The sequence below is a fragment of the Peromyscus californicus genome, unplaced genomic scaffold, assembly GCF_007827085.1.
Source record: "Peromyscus californicus insignis strain IS unplaced genomic scaffold, ASM782708v3 Scaffold_21__1_contigs__length_65335640, whole genome shotgun sequence".
NCBI lineage: Eukaryota > Metazoa > Chordata > Mammalia > Rodentia > Cricetidae > Peromyscus > Peromyscus californicus.
In genome coordinates this window covers 30,261,728-30,278,812 of record NW_026294514.1, presented here as the reverse complement: position 1 = coordinate 30,278,812, position 17,085 = coordinate 30,261,728, and the positions used below count along the sequence as shown (strand labels likewise).

At 42.4% G+C, this 17,085-nt stretch overlaps 1 protein-coding gene across 2 annotated transcripts in view; it reads left to right on the top strand.

Moving 5' to 3' along the window:
- The window catches only part of Epha4 (EPH receptor A4), a 143,012-nt gene that overhangs the window by 110,716 nt on the left and 15,211 nt on the right, over nucleotides 1–17,085 (top strand). For both annotated transcript variants that reach the window (XM_052749973.1, XM_052749974.1), the window contains exons 8-13: nucleotides 858–969; nucleotides 9,197–9,255; nucleotides 10,868–10,981; nucleotides 11,477–11,662; nucleotides 16,056–16,117; nucleotides 16,551–16,760. In XM_052749973.1, the coding sequence (XP_052605933.1) occupies nucleotides 858–969; nucleotides 9,197–9,255; nucleotides 10,868–10,981; nucleotides 11,477–11,662; nucleotides 16,056–16,117; nucleotides 16,551–16,760 (743 nt within the window). The remainder of the gene's footprint in view (nucleotides 1–857; nucleotides 970–9,196; nucleotides 9,256–10,867; nucleotides 10,982–11,476; nucleotides 11,663–16,055; nucleotides 16,118–16,550; nucleotides 16,761–17,085) is intronic.

Genomic DNA, 17,085 nt, shown 5'->3' with positions numbered 1-17,085 from the left:
AGATGATAGCCAGTGTCTACTTATTAGAAACCTTCATACTGTTTGGAGAGGAACATTTTTCATAATAGTTTCTTATCTGTCTTCCAATGAATGAAAAATGATGTCAACGTTAGTCTTTTTGAAGCTTCTAACCAACCATGAATAATGGGTTTGCTAACCTGACTAATTGAGGGTTCTGTAGCCACCTCACAGTAAGAAAAGTTTTCTTCCTGAGAAGATTAAAGAACAAACCAAAATTACCCATTTTTTTCCCTACTTATTTCTAGGAATCTGTTTAAATCGTGTCATTAGTGTGCATGTATGTTTTTAAGTCCTTTGTGCAAACACTAAGTCTTGTTCCCTGGAGAGCTGGAATGACTGACTGGACAATAGTTTCCTGAGTGAGAGATGCTGCCTCCTTCATTACTGACCCAAACTGGGCCTACTTGATAAGAAGATGGTGGGGATGAATTTTCAACTTTATCTGTTATAGATATAAAGTGGTCTTATTGACAGATTATCACATGAGGATGAAGAAGACGGATAGGAAAGTTGAGATGACTTTAAAGGACACCGACATCCTTGGTTTTATCCGGAAGGCTATAAAGAGGAGGTGGCTTTGAGCCCAACTCTAATAGGCTGAGTTTTAATAGCTGTGTGTGGAAGGAGAACATGGGAAACTATTTGTCCCTCTTAAACTTTCCAAATGTCTTTTTCACAAAGGACTCTACTTTTTAAAAAGTGGAGGTGGGGGGGCGTTCAGAGGTGTTTGCTTCGTAGATGCTGTTGCATGGATAGCTTCAGGAAGTCGAATGTGCTAACAAGTTCCTTCTCTTAGGACCACCCGCTATGTGACCCCCATGTGATTGTCATTCCAGTGCCTTCCCGGATCATTGGAGACGGCGCCAACTCCACTGTCCTGCTGGTGTCCGTCTCTGGCAGTGTGGTGCTTGTGGTCATTCTCATTGCGGCTTTCGTCATCAGTCGTAGGTAAGGACAGGAACGTGTCCTCCTCCTGCTCAGTTTTCTCAGGACCCTCTTGTCTTCTCCACACAAAGCCAAAGGCTTTTTGCATGCCGGGTTCTTCCCTTCGCTTTGATCATCCCACATCCCTCCTGGACTGGGTGTCAGCCTTCTCCATGGAGAGGCTTGGAAAATGTCAACTGATTCCAGGAAGCCAGTGGGAGGTTTCTAGATGCATTGAGCTGTGAGGTGTTAGGCTTCTCTCTCTAGTAAGCCTGGACTCTGCGCCCCAACATTGAGCATTGGCAATTGACAGAAATGTATTTGTTTTCTTTTATAAGATAGCAGTGGCTATGTATTGCCTGCCTCCAAGGGTTGGTTGTTGGCAAGAAACTGTGATAGACACATTAGGTACCACAGCAACGTAGTAGACGCGTCAGCATATGAATGGTAGGGAATACAAATGAGCACTGTGCCTCCTCATCCCTTGGAAGATGCCATCAACATTTTCAGAATCTGATTGGGTGGCATCTTTATCCCATGTGCAGTTAAGGGGTACCTTGATACTTGAAAGGGAAAGGGAAGTAGTGATGGCTTGGTTGCACAGTCTTTGAAACAACGGTGATGCACACACGTGAGAGTTTGCCCGAGAGACCCACTAGGCACGTGCGTTTCCTAATATCATGACCGCACCCTTGCTTTCCAGAATACCCCAGTACACAGAGATCCATTTGTTCCCTCTAATAATAACACGACGTGGACCAATGTTGTGCTCTGTATGGTGTCTCTGTGTGTCAATGGCTTCACTCCTTTTGACCAAGTCTGTAAGTAGGTGTATTTGACTAGAGTGGTGAGCTATGTCTCCAAGAAATAAAAAATTGAAAGGCAATCAAGACTTTTCTGCATTTGCTGCCATGAGATTTTGCTTGTGAACATGTGTCATGTGTAACATGCATTATGTGGTGCGTAGGGAGTGGTGCATTATCCCGAACGCCTCCATTTGCATGGGAGAACATGGAGATTACATGAGTATCTGTTTGAATTAGTGCATATTTCAGTGTTTCAAGTACAAACACAGGAAGTACAAAACTAAGGGAAAAATGAATGAATGACAAGAATGACCTCTACCTCCAAAAAGTAGCCTGAAGTCTAGCCACTCTGTGATGCTTAGAGATGCATGAGTATTCCAAACACTTGGCAAGTGAACTCGTCCTGTGCATTGACTGGGGACATTTTGCAGTTGTGGTCCAGCTCTTCTGGAGATTTCCTTTCATTTTCTTTTCTTTTCTTTCTTTCTTCTTTTCTTTCACAGTTTTGTTTGTTTGTTTGTTTGTTTCAATTGTCCCCACATGCAGCCATCAGACTAAACAATTAGAGATAAGTTTGGATATTCTTATCTCTGGATATTCAGCTTCAAACATCAGCTTTGATGAGAAGAAAGAAAAACCATGACATTATAATGCAGGGAGACAGGATTATTCAAAGTTGAGGCTGTGGAAAACAGCATCCTCAAGTCTGAGGACTTAATTTTCCTTTGTGCTTTTATTGATCACTTTATTATATAAGAGAAGAATGGCCATGGGATGCATGGGATTTCCAATTATGAGGCCATCCCCCCTTAGAGAACTGAGCCTGTCCAGTTACTCAATGATGATTTCTGCCCCTTCTCCCCCATTTAAAAAAAAAATGTCACTTCCCAAGGCTGATAAACACTGCTTGGTGATTGGTCCTCAATGGATCACATTTTAGAAAATGAAATGTCAGCCCCTTGCCCTCATATTGATTCTTCCTTAGTGCCAGCCATAAAGCTGTCAAGGGAAGGGCTGCCTGGAGCCAGGTAGTTGACAGGCCTTCCATGGAGGATGCTCACTCAGCTAATTCTTTCTCCCCATGCAGGCTGTCTGCTCTGTTATCTGGGACAACTACATGTGTTAAAATAGGGCACCAACAGGTGAGCCGAGAAGAGACAGGGACTGCAGACAAAGGCGTCAGGCCCAGGGTTTTAGTTAGAGGACACATGACAGGTAGCCCATGGTACCCCGAAGTAGCCTTGGCCAGCCTTGGCCAGCAGTGTGAGAAAGTCTCAGACCGAGCATCATCCTGCCCAAGTCCTTTGCCTGTTACTGCCTCTGGCTTCTGAAAGCCCCAGAATGTTGGTGTCGGAAAGGATCATTCTAGGAACCAGGCATGGTGTGATCCAGCGCTGGGGAAGCTGAGGCAGGAGGATTGAGGGGTGTGGGCTAGCCTGTGTCCACAGTGAAACAGAGCCCCTGTGAGCTGAGCTGAATCTCACAGGGGCTGTGCTGTTGGCATGTGAGTGTGAGACCTCTAAAGATGTAGATGGAAATGAAAGTTTGAGAGCTTCTGATGTCGTCACCGGGAGAAAATCTGTTTGTTGCTAATTTGTTATTTAAGGGGAAACCGCCTCAGGCTCCCAGGTGGCGTGTTGCTAGATTCTAAAATAGTGGTAATGTTTATTTATTTTATTGTATTCATTTAATTTATGATGAGAAGCCTGAATTTGAGGTAAGCAGGATCAGCTCTAGAGTCTATCGGAAGGTTATTTCCTTCCTTCCTTCCTTCCTCCCTCCCTCCCTTCCTTCCTTTCTTTCCCAACTTGAATGTGTAAGCATTTAGGAATTTCTGTCAAGGAATGAAATTACTTGATTTATAGATTTTATTTAAGTATTCAACATGCAATCAACATTAAATGCTGTCCTGCCGTGCTAAGTGTGTTGACTGAGATATGTTTTTACAACCCACATAGTTTCAAGTAAATAAATTAATTTACTTTTAATTTTTTTTTTTTTACATTTTCTATATTGTCTATGTTTATGTGTGGAGGTGAGGACAGCTTGAGGGGTCTGTTTTCTTCTACCATATCGGTTCTGGGGATCGAACTCAGGCCTTTAGGCTTGGCTGTAGATGCTTTTACCTAGTAAGCTGTCTGGACAGCCTCTAATTTACATTTTACGGCATTGTAGATCTGTGCTTAGTTATCATTTCAGGAGGGTATCTGTTTTCCAGAGCACCTAACTGTCTTGCTTTGCTGTAAACGCGACAACGGGATACTGTCTTGAGAGCTTTTATCCCAAACTATACTCATACATTCTCTTAAGAGCAAAGCACCATTTCCCTATTTACATGTTTGTATATTTATGGCTTTTAGTTTAACCAATTTCTTTACTGCTTTTTAAACTTCCCTTTCAAAGGGCTCTTAATAGTTGTATCATTAAATGCTATTTGAACCCAGAACCTCCCAGACTAACAATGGGTTCTATATAGAATTTCTTTGACAACCCTTCCCCTGTGATATCAATGATTTTATCAATTTACCTTCAAAATCAACCAAACTGGTTGTTTTAGATTACTCTTCTTCTATGGTAATTATTTATTCATTTAGCATGTATGTGTGTGTGTGCACACACATGTGTACCACAGCATATGCACACAGGTCAAAGGACAACTTGCAAGAATTGGTTCTGTTCTTCTACCATACAAGTCCCAAGGATCAAAGTCACGTCTACAGGCTTGGTAGCAAGTGCCTTTGCCCACTGAGTCATCATGCTGGCCCTCAATAGTATTTTATTGTTCAAACATGTGAAATAGTATTAAGAAAATGACTAAAGTATAAGAAGAGTTCTTGGGTTTTCTTAAAAGACTCTTTGGTTAAGGGACAGCATGACTCAGGGTGCCCTAATACTGATGGCCAGTGCTACTGGGTTTCTATTCCTGTAAGAATTATAAAATGGCCCTTTCACCAGATTACAAAGCACCAAATTGATTTTAAAGAAAGCAATTTAGCTTCCATGGAGAGATTTAGATATGTTTATCAGGTCCTGTAAATCAACCTGTGATCTTCGACTAAGTGACATTGAATGCATGAAACAAGTTGAGTTAGTTTATCTTCTACCCGAGGTTAACACTGTCTACTTTGGGACTGACAGCTCTACCTGTGTCTACCTTTCTTTGAGCCCTCATAATCTTCTCTGGAATGTTATGCCCCCATAGAAATGAGTACACTTAAGTGTTTGCCCAAATAGGCTCTGATGACGTCATGTACATTCACACAATTAGCAGGCAAATGATTCCCAGGGGAACATTTCTAAGCAACTTGCATGCAATCACACGGGTTCAATTCCAGCTCCATCAAAATGCTGCTTGGGAGGAGCGTTCAGGCGTCTTTTGATGTGGGAACAGTGGCAGCTTGAGGAAGGGGAAGAAGGATGCTGGCTATGAATCTCTGGAAGGGGTCTCTACAGGAGCCATGTGCCTCATTACTGCTTCTTCTTTAATCTGCACTTTAGTGAATAAATTACTTACCTTTTACTAATTAACTTTGGAACCGTGAACCACATCCATCAAATCTGTCCACTTGATGGGGAAAGTGGGTATTTTGATAAAAGCGAGGTTTATGGGAGGCCCCTGCCACACTCCTGTCCTCTTATTTGTTTTATTGAGTACTCAAGGTGCCAGGAAGAGACGTCCATCGGCTGGGCGGTTTCCTGCTGTTCCCTCTGGTGATGGTTAATGCCCTTATTAGTCAGTCCCTGGGTCAGCAGGGAGGATTGCATTCACTCTAAAAGTTTCACCTGCAGTGTGGGGCCCTTTGCCAGGACGCCTTCTGTGGCAAGGTTCCATGTTTCCTTCTGGACCATTCTAAGAAACCACTCCACTACTTCCCCTTGCTAATCACCTTGCCCACATCTTTGTAATTAGGAAATCTCCCACAAAGCCTTGCTTCTGCCATTCAGGTGATCTGTCTGGGATGTCAATTTAGACTGAGCTCCTCAGGAGGGCTCACCCAAAGTAAGCTTCAGTGGTCTTTCTTTCTTGGGATAATAATGAGCCACATTGTCCCACTCTGAGCCAGGGGGAAAGGGTCAGAGGTGATGGAGGTAGAGCAAGACTCAGGCATTTTTGTTTTCAAGGTATTATTAGAGCACTAATAGGCTGCAATTAGCCTTTGAACAGTAATCCTCGTGTTTCTTTCTCAATGTCCCCTGTACCCTTGTAGGGTCCTCTACTCCAAATAACACTCCACATTAAAAAGATCCTTAAATGTGCACCTTCGACGCTCTTTTAATTCTTCTGTGTTGGCAAGTCTGAGGAAAGGATGGGAGGGTCAGCCTTACTATTAATGACCTCTGCCATTTTGTATTTCCTCTGGCTTTGTCCATTTTTAATGAATGTGCTTGATGTGAAAACAGCCGTGCTTCAGGCTTGCTTGAGGCCACTGGTTTCTGTTGTAGGTATCCATTGTTTTTTTTTTTTTTTTTTTTTAAACCAACTCTACAATTTCCAATGAATGCCAAGAGCTCAAGGGTATGACTCAATGGTAGAATGCTTTTCTAGCACACACCACTTTCTGCACTGGGCCTCCAGAAAGGTAAATAAAGGAAGGCCGTTACTAAAGCTTTCTTGTTCTATGTATTTTTTCCCCCTTAATTTCACCGTTGGAATTCTAAAATGGTTTAAAAGATAGTCTTGTGATTGCAGATAAGGCTTTTAGAGTTCTGATAAGACAGCCTATCGCACGCTAGGGACTTTTTCTGACCTAAAATATTGTTCCTGTAGTCTCCGACCTAACACCCTTCAGTTAACTTTAAAAGGGGGCAAAGGACAGGGGAGGGGGCGGGGTAGAGGGGACTCCATACTTCATAGAACGTTCTTTCTATTCACAGCATTGAATCTGTTGGTTTCTTTGAACCCATTGCTTTCCCGGAGCAGCTGAATCTGCTTGGTGGATTGACTGATACACTATGCACTGTTAGGGCTGGAGAGAGAGCTCAGCCAGCCAGCTGCTTACTTTGTAAGGACAAGGACCCTCGTTCAATCCCTAGGACCCAAACTGTACCAAATTAAAGCCAGCATAGTAGTTAGTATGTACGCTGGTAATCAGTTTGAGAAAACAGGGACAAGGCGGATAACTAGTAAGGCCCAGGCCATAGGAAGAGCCAAAAAGTGGACAGTGTCTGAAGAACAATACCCAGTGTTGTAGTCTGGCATCCACACTAACATGTGCATGCACACACACACACACACACACACACACACACACACACACACACACACAAGCAATCAATCAATACTTTTGAATGTACTATTAAGTCTCGTCATTTATCTTGTAACAGTCATCTTCTCTAGGAGAGGCACTGTGTGGGTCTGGGTTGACTCACGGCACCCATCAAATCCTGTACTTGCCAGGAGGGAAAGTGAGTGAGATTCCCTTGATGCCCCTGGTTCTGAGTCCTCATCTGTACAATGGAGCTGAACATGTGGTTTCCACCTGATTCCTTTCATAGGGTTGTTGTGAACAAGCAATTAAATAATAGACCCTTTGAAGGCCCTTTGAAAAGCGAACTGCAAAGGAAAACACAGGCTGTTATTTGGTCCTGAAATATGCACTTTGCAGTTAACTGTGGTAACTGGGGTCTCTGTTTTGTTAAGCTGGCTGGTGCTTTGCAAACAGTTAGGGGAGGAGATAATGTTTGTAATGAGACTACTTTGAAAAGTTAAGTGCAATGTAAGAGCACAAGGTATTATTATTTGCGAGGGCATTATCCACGTAGAGGAACATCTGTGGGCTCTGAGGGTCTGATTGCTGAGCTGGTGCCCGCGGAGCTGACAAACCAGAGAGGCTGTGGGAGGAAACTCTGCGCATGTGCCCCGGGCTGTGCTGCCAGAGGTGGGCTGCCTGCAGCCCGATCGATGTTCTGCTTGGCTCCTTTAGTTTCTCTGCTGTTTTCTCTTCTGTGAGGTTATCCTGCCTTTCTACCTGTTCAAAGTTGAGGGGTTGCAGATGTCTCACGCTGATAGGAATGCAAACACCGTGGCCTTCCTTCGTGAGTCTTACCCTACCTCTGAAACTCAGAGCACAATGATTTAATTTCATTGTAAATGTTATGTTATGATAGAGTCATCCGTCAACACGTTTTATTCCGTAATTTGGTTTTAGTCTCCCAAAGTGAAGAGATCTGTATTAATCAAATGAGTTGATTTTCTAATTATTTTAGGTGATGTAACTTCTCCTCATTCACCATAATATATATTTAAGGGCCAAGAATGTAGTCCAGTGTAGAATGCTGGCCTAGCATATGCAAAAGGCCCTGAGTTCCATTCCTAGAACCACACACATGGGCACAAAATTATATATATATATATATATTTGTATGTGTGTGTACATGTTTATATATTTAACATTTTTAGTTTTCAGGTCTTGAGTTGATTTTTCACTTTATTAAAGCTTTATAAAAACAACAACAACAAATCTTACCCCAACAGGACATGGGCAGGCAGCATGCAAACTTTGAGATACCAGGTACCTCTTATTAGAAGAGAATTTTACAGACCTAGTGGTCTACAAAATCTATTGGAATGTAGTTAAGTACAAAGCAAATATTTACTTCCTAGAATTTTATTTGTAACTTAGGTATATTATGCTTTTATATATATATATATATATATATATATATATATATATATATATATATAGAGAGAGAGAGAGAGAGAGAGAGAGAGAGAGAGAGAGAGAGTGTGTCCTCCCCCTAACCTCCAGATGAGGACCTAACCTAAGCCCTTGCTCTTGGTAGGTAGGAGCTCTACCACTGAGCTAAATCCCCAACCCCTGAAACCTAATGTGATAATGAGGTGTTACGATACTGTCATGATTATAGCAACAGGATGTGTTGTTCATTACCTGTCACACACTAAACATTATTGCCATTTCACTGATGAAACTAGCTTTAATTAAGAATAATATGTATGCAGGGCCAGCAAGATGGCTCAGAATGAAAAGGCAGTTTAACTTGAGTTCAATCGCTAAAAGCCACAAGCCACGGGAAGGTGGAATGTAGGAACCAGCTCTTCAATGTTGTTCTTTGACCACCCACCCACCCATGCTTGCACAGTTCTCCAGCATGCGCACATACACACACACACACACACACACACACACACACACACACACAGGCTATAAATGGATAAATAATGAGTAAATATATAATAGGGTTATATGGAAAAAATAGCCAATCAGGTGGTCTAGACTCTGGTGGCTTAAGCTTCTAATTCTGACTCAACATGAGATAACATTATTCTTTCTTATTTTGCCTCTTCCAAGCCTCAGTTTTCCTATGCGTGAAGTGTGCACTGACTATCCACCCGACTTCTGTTGTGGTCGGGAAGAATTTGCTTACAGCTGTTTCGTTAAAGGGTTTGTGTTGGAAATCATTTTCTTTTTTTAAATTTTTAATAGACGGAGTAAGTACAGCAAAGCGAAACAAGAAGCAGATGAAGAGAAACATTTGAATCAAGGTATAAAATCGGCTCCAAAAGTAATGTCATTTTTCCGTAGAGCATGCTTTGTGTCGTCTAACTTAGAGATGTTGGTTAATGTGCCTATTAATATTTATATAATGTATTCCTTATCCAAATAACGTTCTTCAAGGATGTCAAGGTGCAATTGGTGATTCAACTATGTAAAGTGAGGTTAAAGGCAGGAAGTTCTTAAGCGTCTGCTTATCATATCCTCTGCTCTGGAAAAGTGTTCCTCTAGCTGGCTCATTTCTGTAGCTGGGCAGCAAGATGTAATGGGTCATTATTTTGTTGTTGTTGTTGTTTGTTTTTCAAGACAGAGTTTCTCTGTGTAGCCTTGGCTGTCCTGGAACTAGCTCTTTAGACCAGGCTGGCCTTGAACTCAAAGACATCGGCCTGCCTCTGCCTCCCGAGTGCTGGGATCAAAGGTGTGAGCTACCACCGCCCAGCTAGGTCATTATTTTCATAAGCAAAAAAATTGGGGTGTGGGAATGATGAAAGAGTAAAAGGTTACGTAATGGTAGTATGTGATGCTGGGGTGACAGCCATCAAAAATGTGTTAGGGGATTCTAGATGCTGATGTTACAGACAGGCTCAAAGGAGTAAATTCAAAGGAATTGAGGTAAGTAGTTGAAAACACTTAAAAGAAGCCACATGACGCAGCAGTAATTTGTACGGTACTTTCTGAGATGACAAGATAGTGAAAAAAATAAAGCTCCAACCTATTCAGTTATTCATAACGACTAAGGAAGAGAGAAGGAAAAAGACAGACAAGTCTGATGATCAAGGAGATTTGATCAACTGGTATCTACATACATACTCATGTGCCCAGTGCCAACGCCGGTAGGAAGCTGTTAGTAATGCATGTCACCAGCTGCCTCAGAGCTCACATTCTCAACTTGTGAGTGTGATACATGGGCGAATTGTACTGCGAATATTCACACGTTCAGCTAGACTACAGCATTACCTTCTCTCCCAAACAGAATGCAAGCAGAGGTCCAATGCAGAGGCCTTCTTCTCAAATCAACTGGTGGCCAGTATTCCTCCCGTGTACATTAATCTAGGTTTAACACAAGTCTGTTCGTGATTGGTCATGTATTTACTTGGTCTAAATATGGGGGAAATGCGACACCCTATAGACAGGGCCTGTGGAACGTGAAAGTGCCTATTGTCCTTGATAAGGGAGAGTATTTGAGATGAGGGGTAGGACAATGGAGCTAGGAGCCACTGGCTGGGAGAAAGTATCCAGCCAACTCATTCCAAATTTCCTGATAAGGGATCCTCTTTTTCCTCCAGGGATGCGTTGTTTTTAAACTCTTATCCTTCAAGTGTGAGGACATTCCAGGAAGTCAGTAGAGCTGCAGTGTCTTAAGCAGCTAGCAAATTCTTTGTTTACCCACTAATGAAAACCAGAGCAAGAATTTAAGCATTTTCGTATGTCAACGACCATATAGCTAACCCAACTTTTCCAATGTGAAGGGTTGGGTTTTTTGTTGTTGTTGTTGTTGTTGTTGGTTTTTTTTTTTTTTTTTTTAATAGAACTCGACCCTTTATGTTTATTCAAGTTTCCTGGGAGATGTCCAGTCACCTTATTCCCTTGTTCATTACTTAGGTGTTAGGACTTATGTGGATCCCTTTACCTACGAAGACCCCAACCAGGCAGTTCGAGAATTTGCCAAAGAAATCGATGCATCCTGCATTAAAATTGAAAAAGTCATAGGAGTCGGTAAGTGTCTGAGTTCAATAAGTCAGCTTCCTTTGTGAATGTTAAATAGGTATGTAAATTAAAATGTAAATTACACCATTACATTCACATGTGTGAGTGTGTTGTGCATATGTCTATATGTAAATATTGTGCGCTGAGATTTCCTCATTCAGAGTATGAATGAGATGTTCTGTAAGGAACTCTGGTGCAAATTTGTATTTATTTGCAGGAAAATGAGCATGGGGGTAAAATAAATGAACACATAAGATCTGTAGCTAGACTGGCTGAATCCAGAATGTTCTAATTCTTGCTAGCTGCAAAACTTTGGTGAGGTTTATTTACCTTAAGCTTGAGTTTCCTATAATAGAACGAAGTCCCTGAGAATAGTGCCTACTACAAAGCTTTGTGTGAGGGGGGGAGCTAAATGAAATTATCATTGGGGTTCACTAGCGAAGTGCCTGATGCAATGAAAGTTATTTCATCTTGAATGCATTTCTGGTGCATCTTCTCCCACAGGTGAATTTGGAGAAGTGTGCAGTGGGCGTCTCAAAGTGCCAGGCAAGAGAGAGATCTGTGTGGCCATCAAGACTCTGAAAGCTGGTTATACTGACAAGCAGAGGCGGGACTTCCTGAGCGAGGCCAGCATCATGGGACAGTTTGACCACCCAAACATAATCCACCTGGAAGGCGTTGTCACCAAATGTACGTGGGTCATCCCCCTCTACAAAGCTAAGTTGAAAGTTACAGGGAAATTAAATACACATTTTCTTTCTAGGGAAATGACAGATGGAACAGGCCCACTGATTACTAATAGGAGGAAATCAGCGCAGTGCAGGACCAGTCATTAATCTTTCAGTCAGCTCTAAATAGGTCTATGACTGCAGCTGATGCCCTGTCTCCAAGGCAGCTTGTGTGAGATTTGGGGGAAATTAATATCGCAGAGTTTTGGGTACGCCATCCCATCTTTCAAATCTTTGCTAGACCAAACTGATCGTCACAGGGTAGGCACAAGCAGATGGTAAACGAAATGAATTTTATATAAAGCAAAACAAAAGCTCGCCACACCTTGGATTGGAAACTTGGGTTCCAGATGCAGGGAGCGAAACTTGGGAATCTTTATTATATCTGGGGATTCGCTTGTCTGCTCTGCCTGATTTATGGCTGTTACCATTCAGCACCTATTTACAGTAACACCTGGTTTGACCCTTCCTTTTTTAGCCCATTAGCATTCACTGAGCTCGTGAACCACGCTTCAGTTAAAATACGACACAGCTCAGCAGATGCGTTTTGTGAAGGGAACCCTGTGTACATCTGTACAGCTGGCTAAGACGAGCTTTTAAAACGCCACACGGAGAGAGCACCAGAGCAGTGTGTGTTTAAGGTGGCTCCGCTCCAGGAGCCCCGGTTAGCGCGAGTCAAGGATCTTGTAAGCCTGGGGCTCTGTCTTCACTGGGGCCAAGATGTCTCTTGTTTGATTTAAGAGGTCTTAAAAGCTTGTCAGTCAACAAGTGGCAAGTGTCAGGATGGCTGCTTCAGTGAGTGAGAAACAGGAAGGGGAGGAGGCTTGAGTGGGGTAAGTGGGAAAATGGACACAGTTGTAGCAAGCCATAAAGTACACAGTCTTTAGGAAGAAGAAACCAGAAGATTACGTTAGATGGATAGATACATAGATAGATAGATAGATAGATAGATAGATAGATAGATAGATAGATAGATAGGTAGGTAGGTAGGTAGGTAGAGAGAGAGAGAGAGAGAGAGAGAGAGAGAGAGAGAGAGAGAGAGAGAGAGAGATAGGCAAGCACCTCAAATTTAAGCCAACATCAGAGTCTTCTAGTAATGATTTTTAGGGGCTAGCAAGATGGTTGCTTCAGAAGCATGTAAATGTGCTTGCTGCCAAGCCTTGTGGCCTGAGTTCAATCTCAGGAACCCGCATGGCTGGGAGGAGAGAGCTTAACTCCTGAAGATTGTCCTCTGACTTTAGAACAAGTTCCCTGGGCTATACATGCCCGCATCCCATGACCCTAAATAAATAAACAGAATTAAGTGTTTTCTTATAGTTTTTAGGACAGCTTCCTGGGCCTCTTCTAAAGAAGTTTGAATGGATGAGGGCGTGGGGGGTGGGAGGGGTGGAGGGTGAGGGTTAGGGGAGAACCATCTAGGCTTTCATTCCTAAAGGACGAGGTAAAGGTGATACCAGTACCATGTGTTCAGGATCCATGTTGGGAATAACTGGCCCGATGATAAGAGCGTTTGCTCACACCTCTATCAGAAGCTGGTGGTGGCTTTGGTGGCTTGGCCAGTCTTTTGTTTCACTGGTCTCGTCTATAAAAACGGAGATAAATACAACTTGCCTTGCAAGGTTCTTTGGGGAGAAAATAAAATATTTAGAGTGGGTTGCACAATGGCAAATTAAACACACACACCTCTTTAAGTGTTAACGGGTGTTATTGTGTCTGAAGGAGTACATCATTCCTCACATTGAGAATTCTTCAAAAAAAGAAATTTGAGGCTGAGGACGTATAATTTCCTACCTCAGGTGAAGGCTATAATTAGCATAGAATAGTTCTATTTGCTTTTTAAGATTGGTTTTTACAGACAGGATATTTTTTCTGTTGCCTATGGCCTTCGAAGCTGCCCAAGCCCCTCACGACTTTAATTAAAAGATAACATTCCCTTTAAATACTTCTGCAGGTCCCTTTTCTAGAAAGGGGGCTCTGTTCAACAACTCGGGTGTTTTTCCTGCCGCAGACAGTGATTTTCATAGCACCTCTGCTGAAGAGAGACGAAACAGAGGATCTTTGTGTTAAAGTCCCACCGCGCCTTTAAAAACCCAGAGCTATTACGGCTGTAACTGTTACAAACGACTGCGTTCATTTGCATAATGCAGTTGTCGCTGAATTAGAATGATTTAAAAGTTTCCACCAGAGAAGTTGTTGGGGTCCCCTCCCTTTCTGCTACGTCCTGCCCTCCATCCCTGCCTGTTGTATGGAAGCAACCATCTCCATCCCGGAGCCCACCACTGCTCAGTTTAGAAACCCTTCTGTGGAGAGCTCTTCAAGATGCTGACAAATGGAGACTTTTAATAAACAGACAAGGGAATACAGAAAACTTGAGAAGGTGGCGAGCAGAGTCAAACTAGGGAGCTGTGAGGTTGAAAGGGCCCAATCAGAGTGTGGTTTCAAAACCAACCAGTTCCCAGAGAAGCTATCTAGACCGAGGGCAGGAGGAGGATCATAAATTCTCCCTGCTCCTTCCTCTTGGATCTTCTCTGGAGAGAGCTCCAGGGGAACTAGTGAAATGGAATTAGGTGTTAATGCTTGGCCGGGAGAGCTGACTTTTCCTCATTAGTTGACAAAGTATCTTTAGATTGAGGCAGGGTGATTAAAACTCACACAGGTGATTTTGTTGTGGCCAAGGACTTGTAGAGGGCAAATGTACTGAGACCTCGCCATCTCCCACACAGCTGAGCAAGGCGAGAAAGCCCCTGAGGACCTTTATCAACAAGACCAGAAGCATTCTTAGGGTCTTTCTGTCTACACCATGGTTCTGATTTCCATTCCTCACTGGAAGTCTGCATGGGGTCATTCTCTGGTTTAAAGAGCTTGTCTCTGAAATATGCCTTAGACATGACAGTAAACATGTACACATACACACACACACACACACACACACACACACACACACACACACACACACACAAAGCCAACAGAATAAATTGGACTTTTTAGGAATGAAAAATTCAAAAGTCCTGCCTCTGAAGTGAGGGCATTCCCTCCCCTCCAATTACATCGTCGGGTTGGGAATATACTGTGTAGAATAAGGAGTGCTTTTTCAACAGTGAGATATCCCAGCCTAGTTTTCTGACTAAATCACTAAGTTCAGTCAGCAAGAACAATAAAGGTAAATATTGTCATCAGCTCAGGTTTTACTTTCATCAAAGGAGATCTTTTGCTCTGTTCTGCCCCACATTTTCTTAGTGGAAAAAAAATAACAGGGTTACTGCGTTTGCTGGACACCCACACACACACCCCACCCCAACCCCAACAGTGCCCCGTAGAAAGAATTTTCAAATCTGAGTTCATTGCCTGTGACTAAGAAATTAAAGAAAGGTTATCTCCTCAGGTCCCCCGGAGAACTAAAGCAAAACAAGAAGGTTGATTTCCAAGTTTCCATAAGCCTTCCAACTGTTTTGCTGAGTTCAAGCTCCTGTCTCAGATGAAATGATTTGGAGATTTTACTTATAAAATAATCTTATTAAATTTTTTTAAAAATGTATTTTGATCATATTTTTTTCTCCTCCCCCAACTCCTTCTAGATCCTCCCAACCTCCCTACTTGATCACCTTCCTGTTCATTCCTTCTCTAGGAAAAAAAAAACTAAACCCAAAGATCAAAACCAACTTTACAAAAACGATTTGTTTATTTGTTAAGATAAGTTGTTAAAGGAAGCAAATAGAACAGATGAGTGAGGTGAGAAAGGACAAGAGTCCTGGACGGGAGCAAGAGATGGGTAGAGTTCTATATGGTGTGTGCTTCAGGCTGTGTGTTTGAATAATGAAGTATTCAGTGTAACTACATCCCTATGAAACCTGAGTTTCTTTAAATAAAGAGGAAGCTTTCTCTGTCCACAGACTTTATTTAGCATCACACAAGCTGCTCTTCTGGGGATAAAATCAATGGATTATTCTAAAGATTCCTTTTCTCTCTCACACCACACACACACACACACACACACACACACACACACACACACACACACACACATTTCAACAGGCCTGCCCATTTATCATTTTCATCTGTTGTTTAAGAGAGCAATTATCCATTCATGTGATCCCTGGGTACTAGAGGCCACTTTCGTTAAGGACCCTGTCAACAAGCCATCCGAAGGGTTAACCTTCCAGATGGAATTTAAGCCTACTTGTCCTTTGAATATTTCATTCCTAGCTTCCCACAGCTGAGGCATAAGCTTGGATTGTTTTAATTAAATTAGATCGCACAAGACAGGTGTCTTGGCAGTAAAATTTTGCACAGCCCATTTTTATCTCATTAACTGCACGGCTCATCAAGGGCTTTTGTTTTTCTTTTGGAAACTCTAGGTAAACCAGTAATGATCATAACGGAGTACATGGAAAACGGCTCCTTGGATGCATTCCTCAGGGTACGTGTCTACTTTCTATCGAACCAAGGAAATACTAGTATCCAGTAACTAACAGATTCCTTGTATACATTCTGTTCGGTTGCATTTGTGGAATTTTTTCAATAGGGTTCAGGAAGAGAAGAAATGGAATACGATGTGATTCTTAAGGCTATTGAATAATCCATGGGCAATGAGGGTAGTATTTGATTTATTCTCACACCGTGGAGCTCTGTGAGCCATAGATTCATTAAACTTGGACAATATCCATCTATCACAGGAAGCCAACCCAGCTCTCCTTGTGAATTAGTGACTTTGCTCAGAAGGGCCCGGAAATAATGCCGAGTTTCATTGCATGCCGGATACAGATATTCAAAAAGAAGCCGGTAATAAATGCTTGGTGATAATTGATTTGGCCTAATGCTAATGGGTTTGTTCCCTCTCTCTTCCTATGCAGAAGAATGATGGCCGATTTACAGTCATTCAGCTGGTGGGCATGCTCCGTGGCATTGGGTCTGGGATGAAGTATTTATCTGATATGAGCTATGTGCACCGAGACCTGGCTGCTAGGAATATCCTGGTCAACAGCAACTTGGTCTGCAAGGTGTCTGATTTTGGCATGTCCAGGGTGCTTGAGGATGATCCCGAAGCAGCCTATACTACCAGGGTAAGGACCGTTGGCCACCTACCTCTGGCATAGCATCCACTCTGATGAGACTGTCATCTTGATGCTGGAACTCTTCCTAATTTTTTTCCTTCAAGTTAACTCATTCTTCAGGCCCTCTCCATATTTCTGCATTCCTTTTTCAACCATGCCTTTATAAAAAGAGGATCTGAAGCCCACTCTTAACAGGTATCCATTTTGTAGAGTCTCAAATTACAAGCAAAATGAATTCTCTTTCTTCTAAATTTTCTTGGGCAAAGTATTCATGAACAATGTGAGGATGTCACATTGAGCCAGATCAGAAGCCACTATCAAGGGCAATTGACTC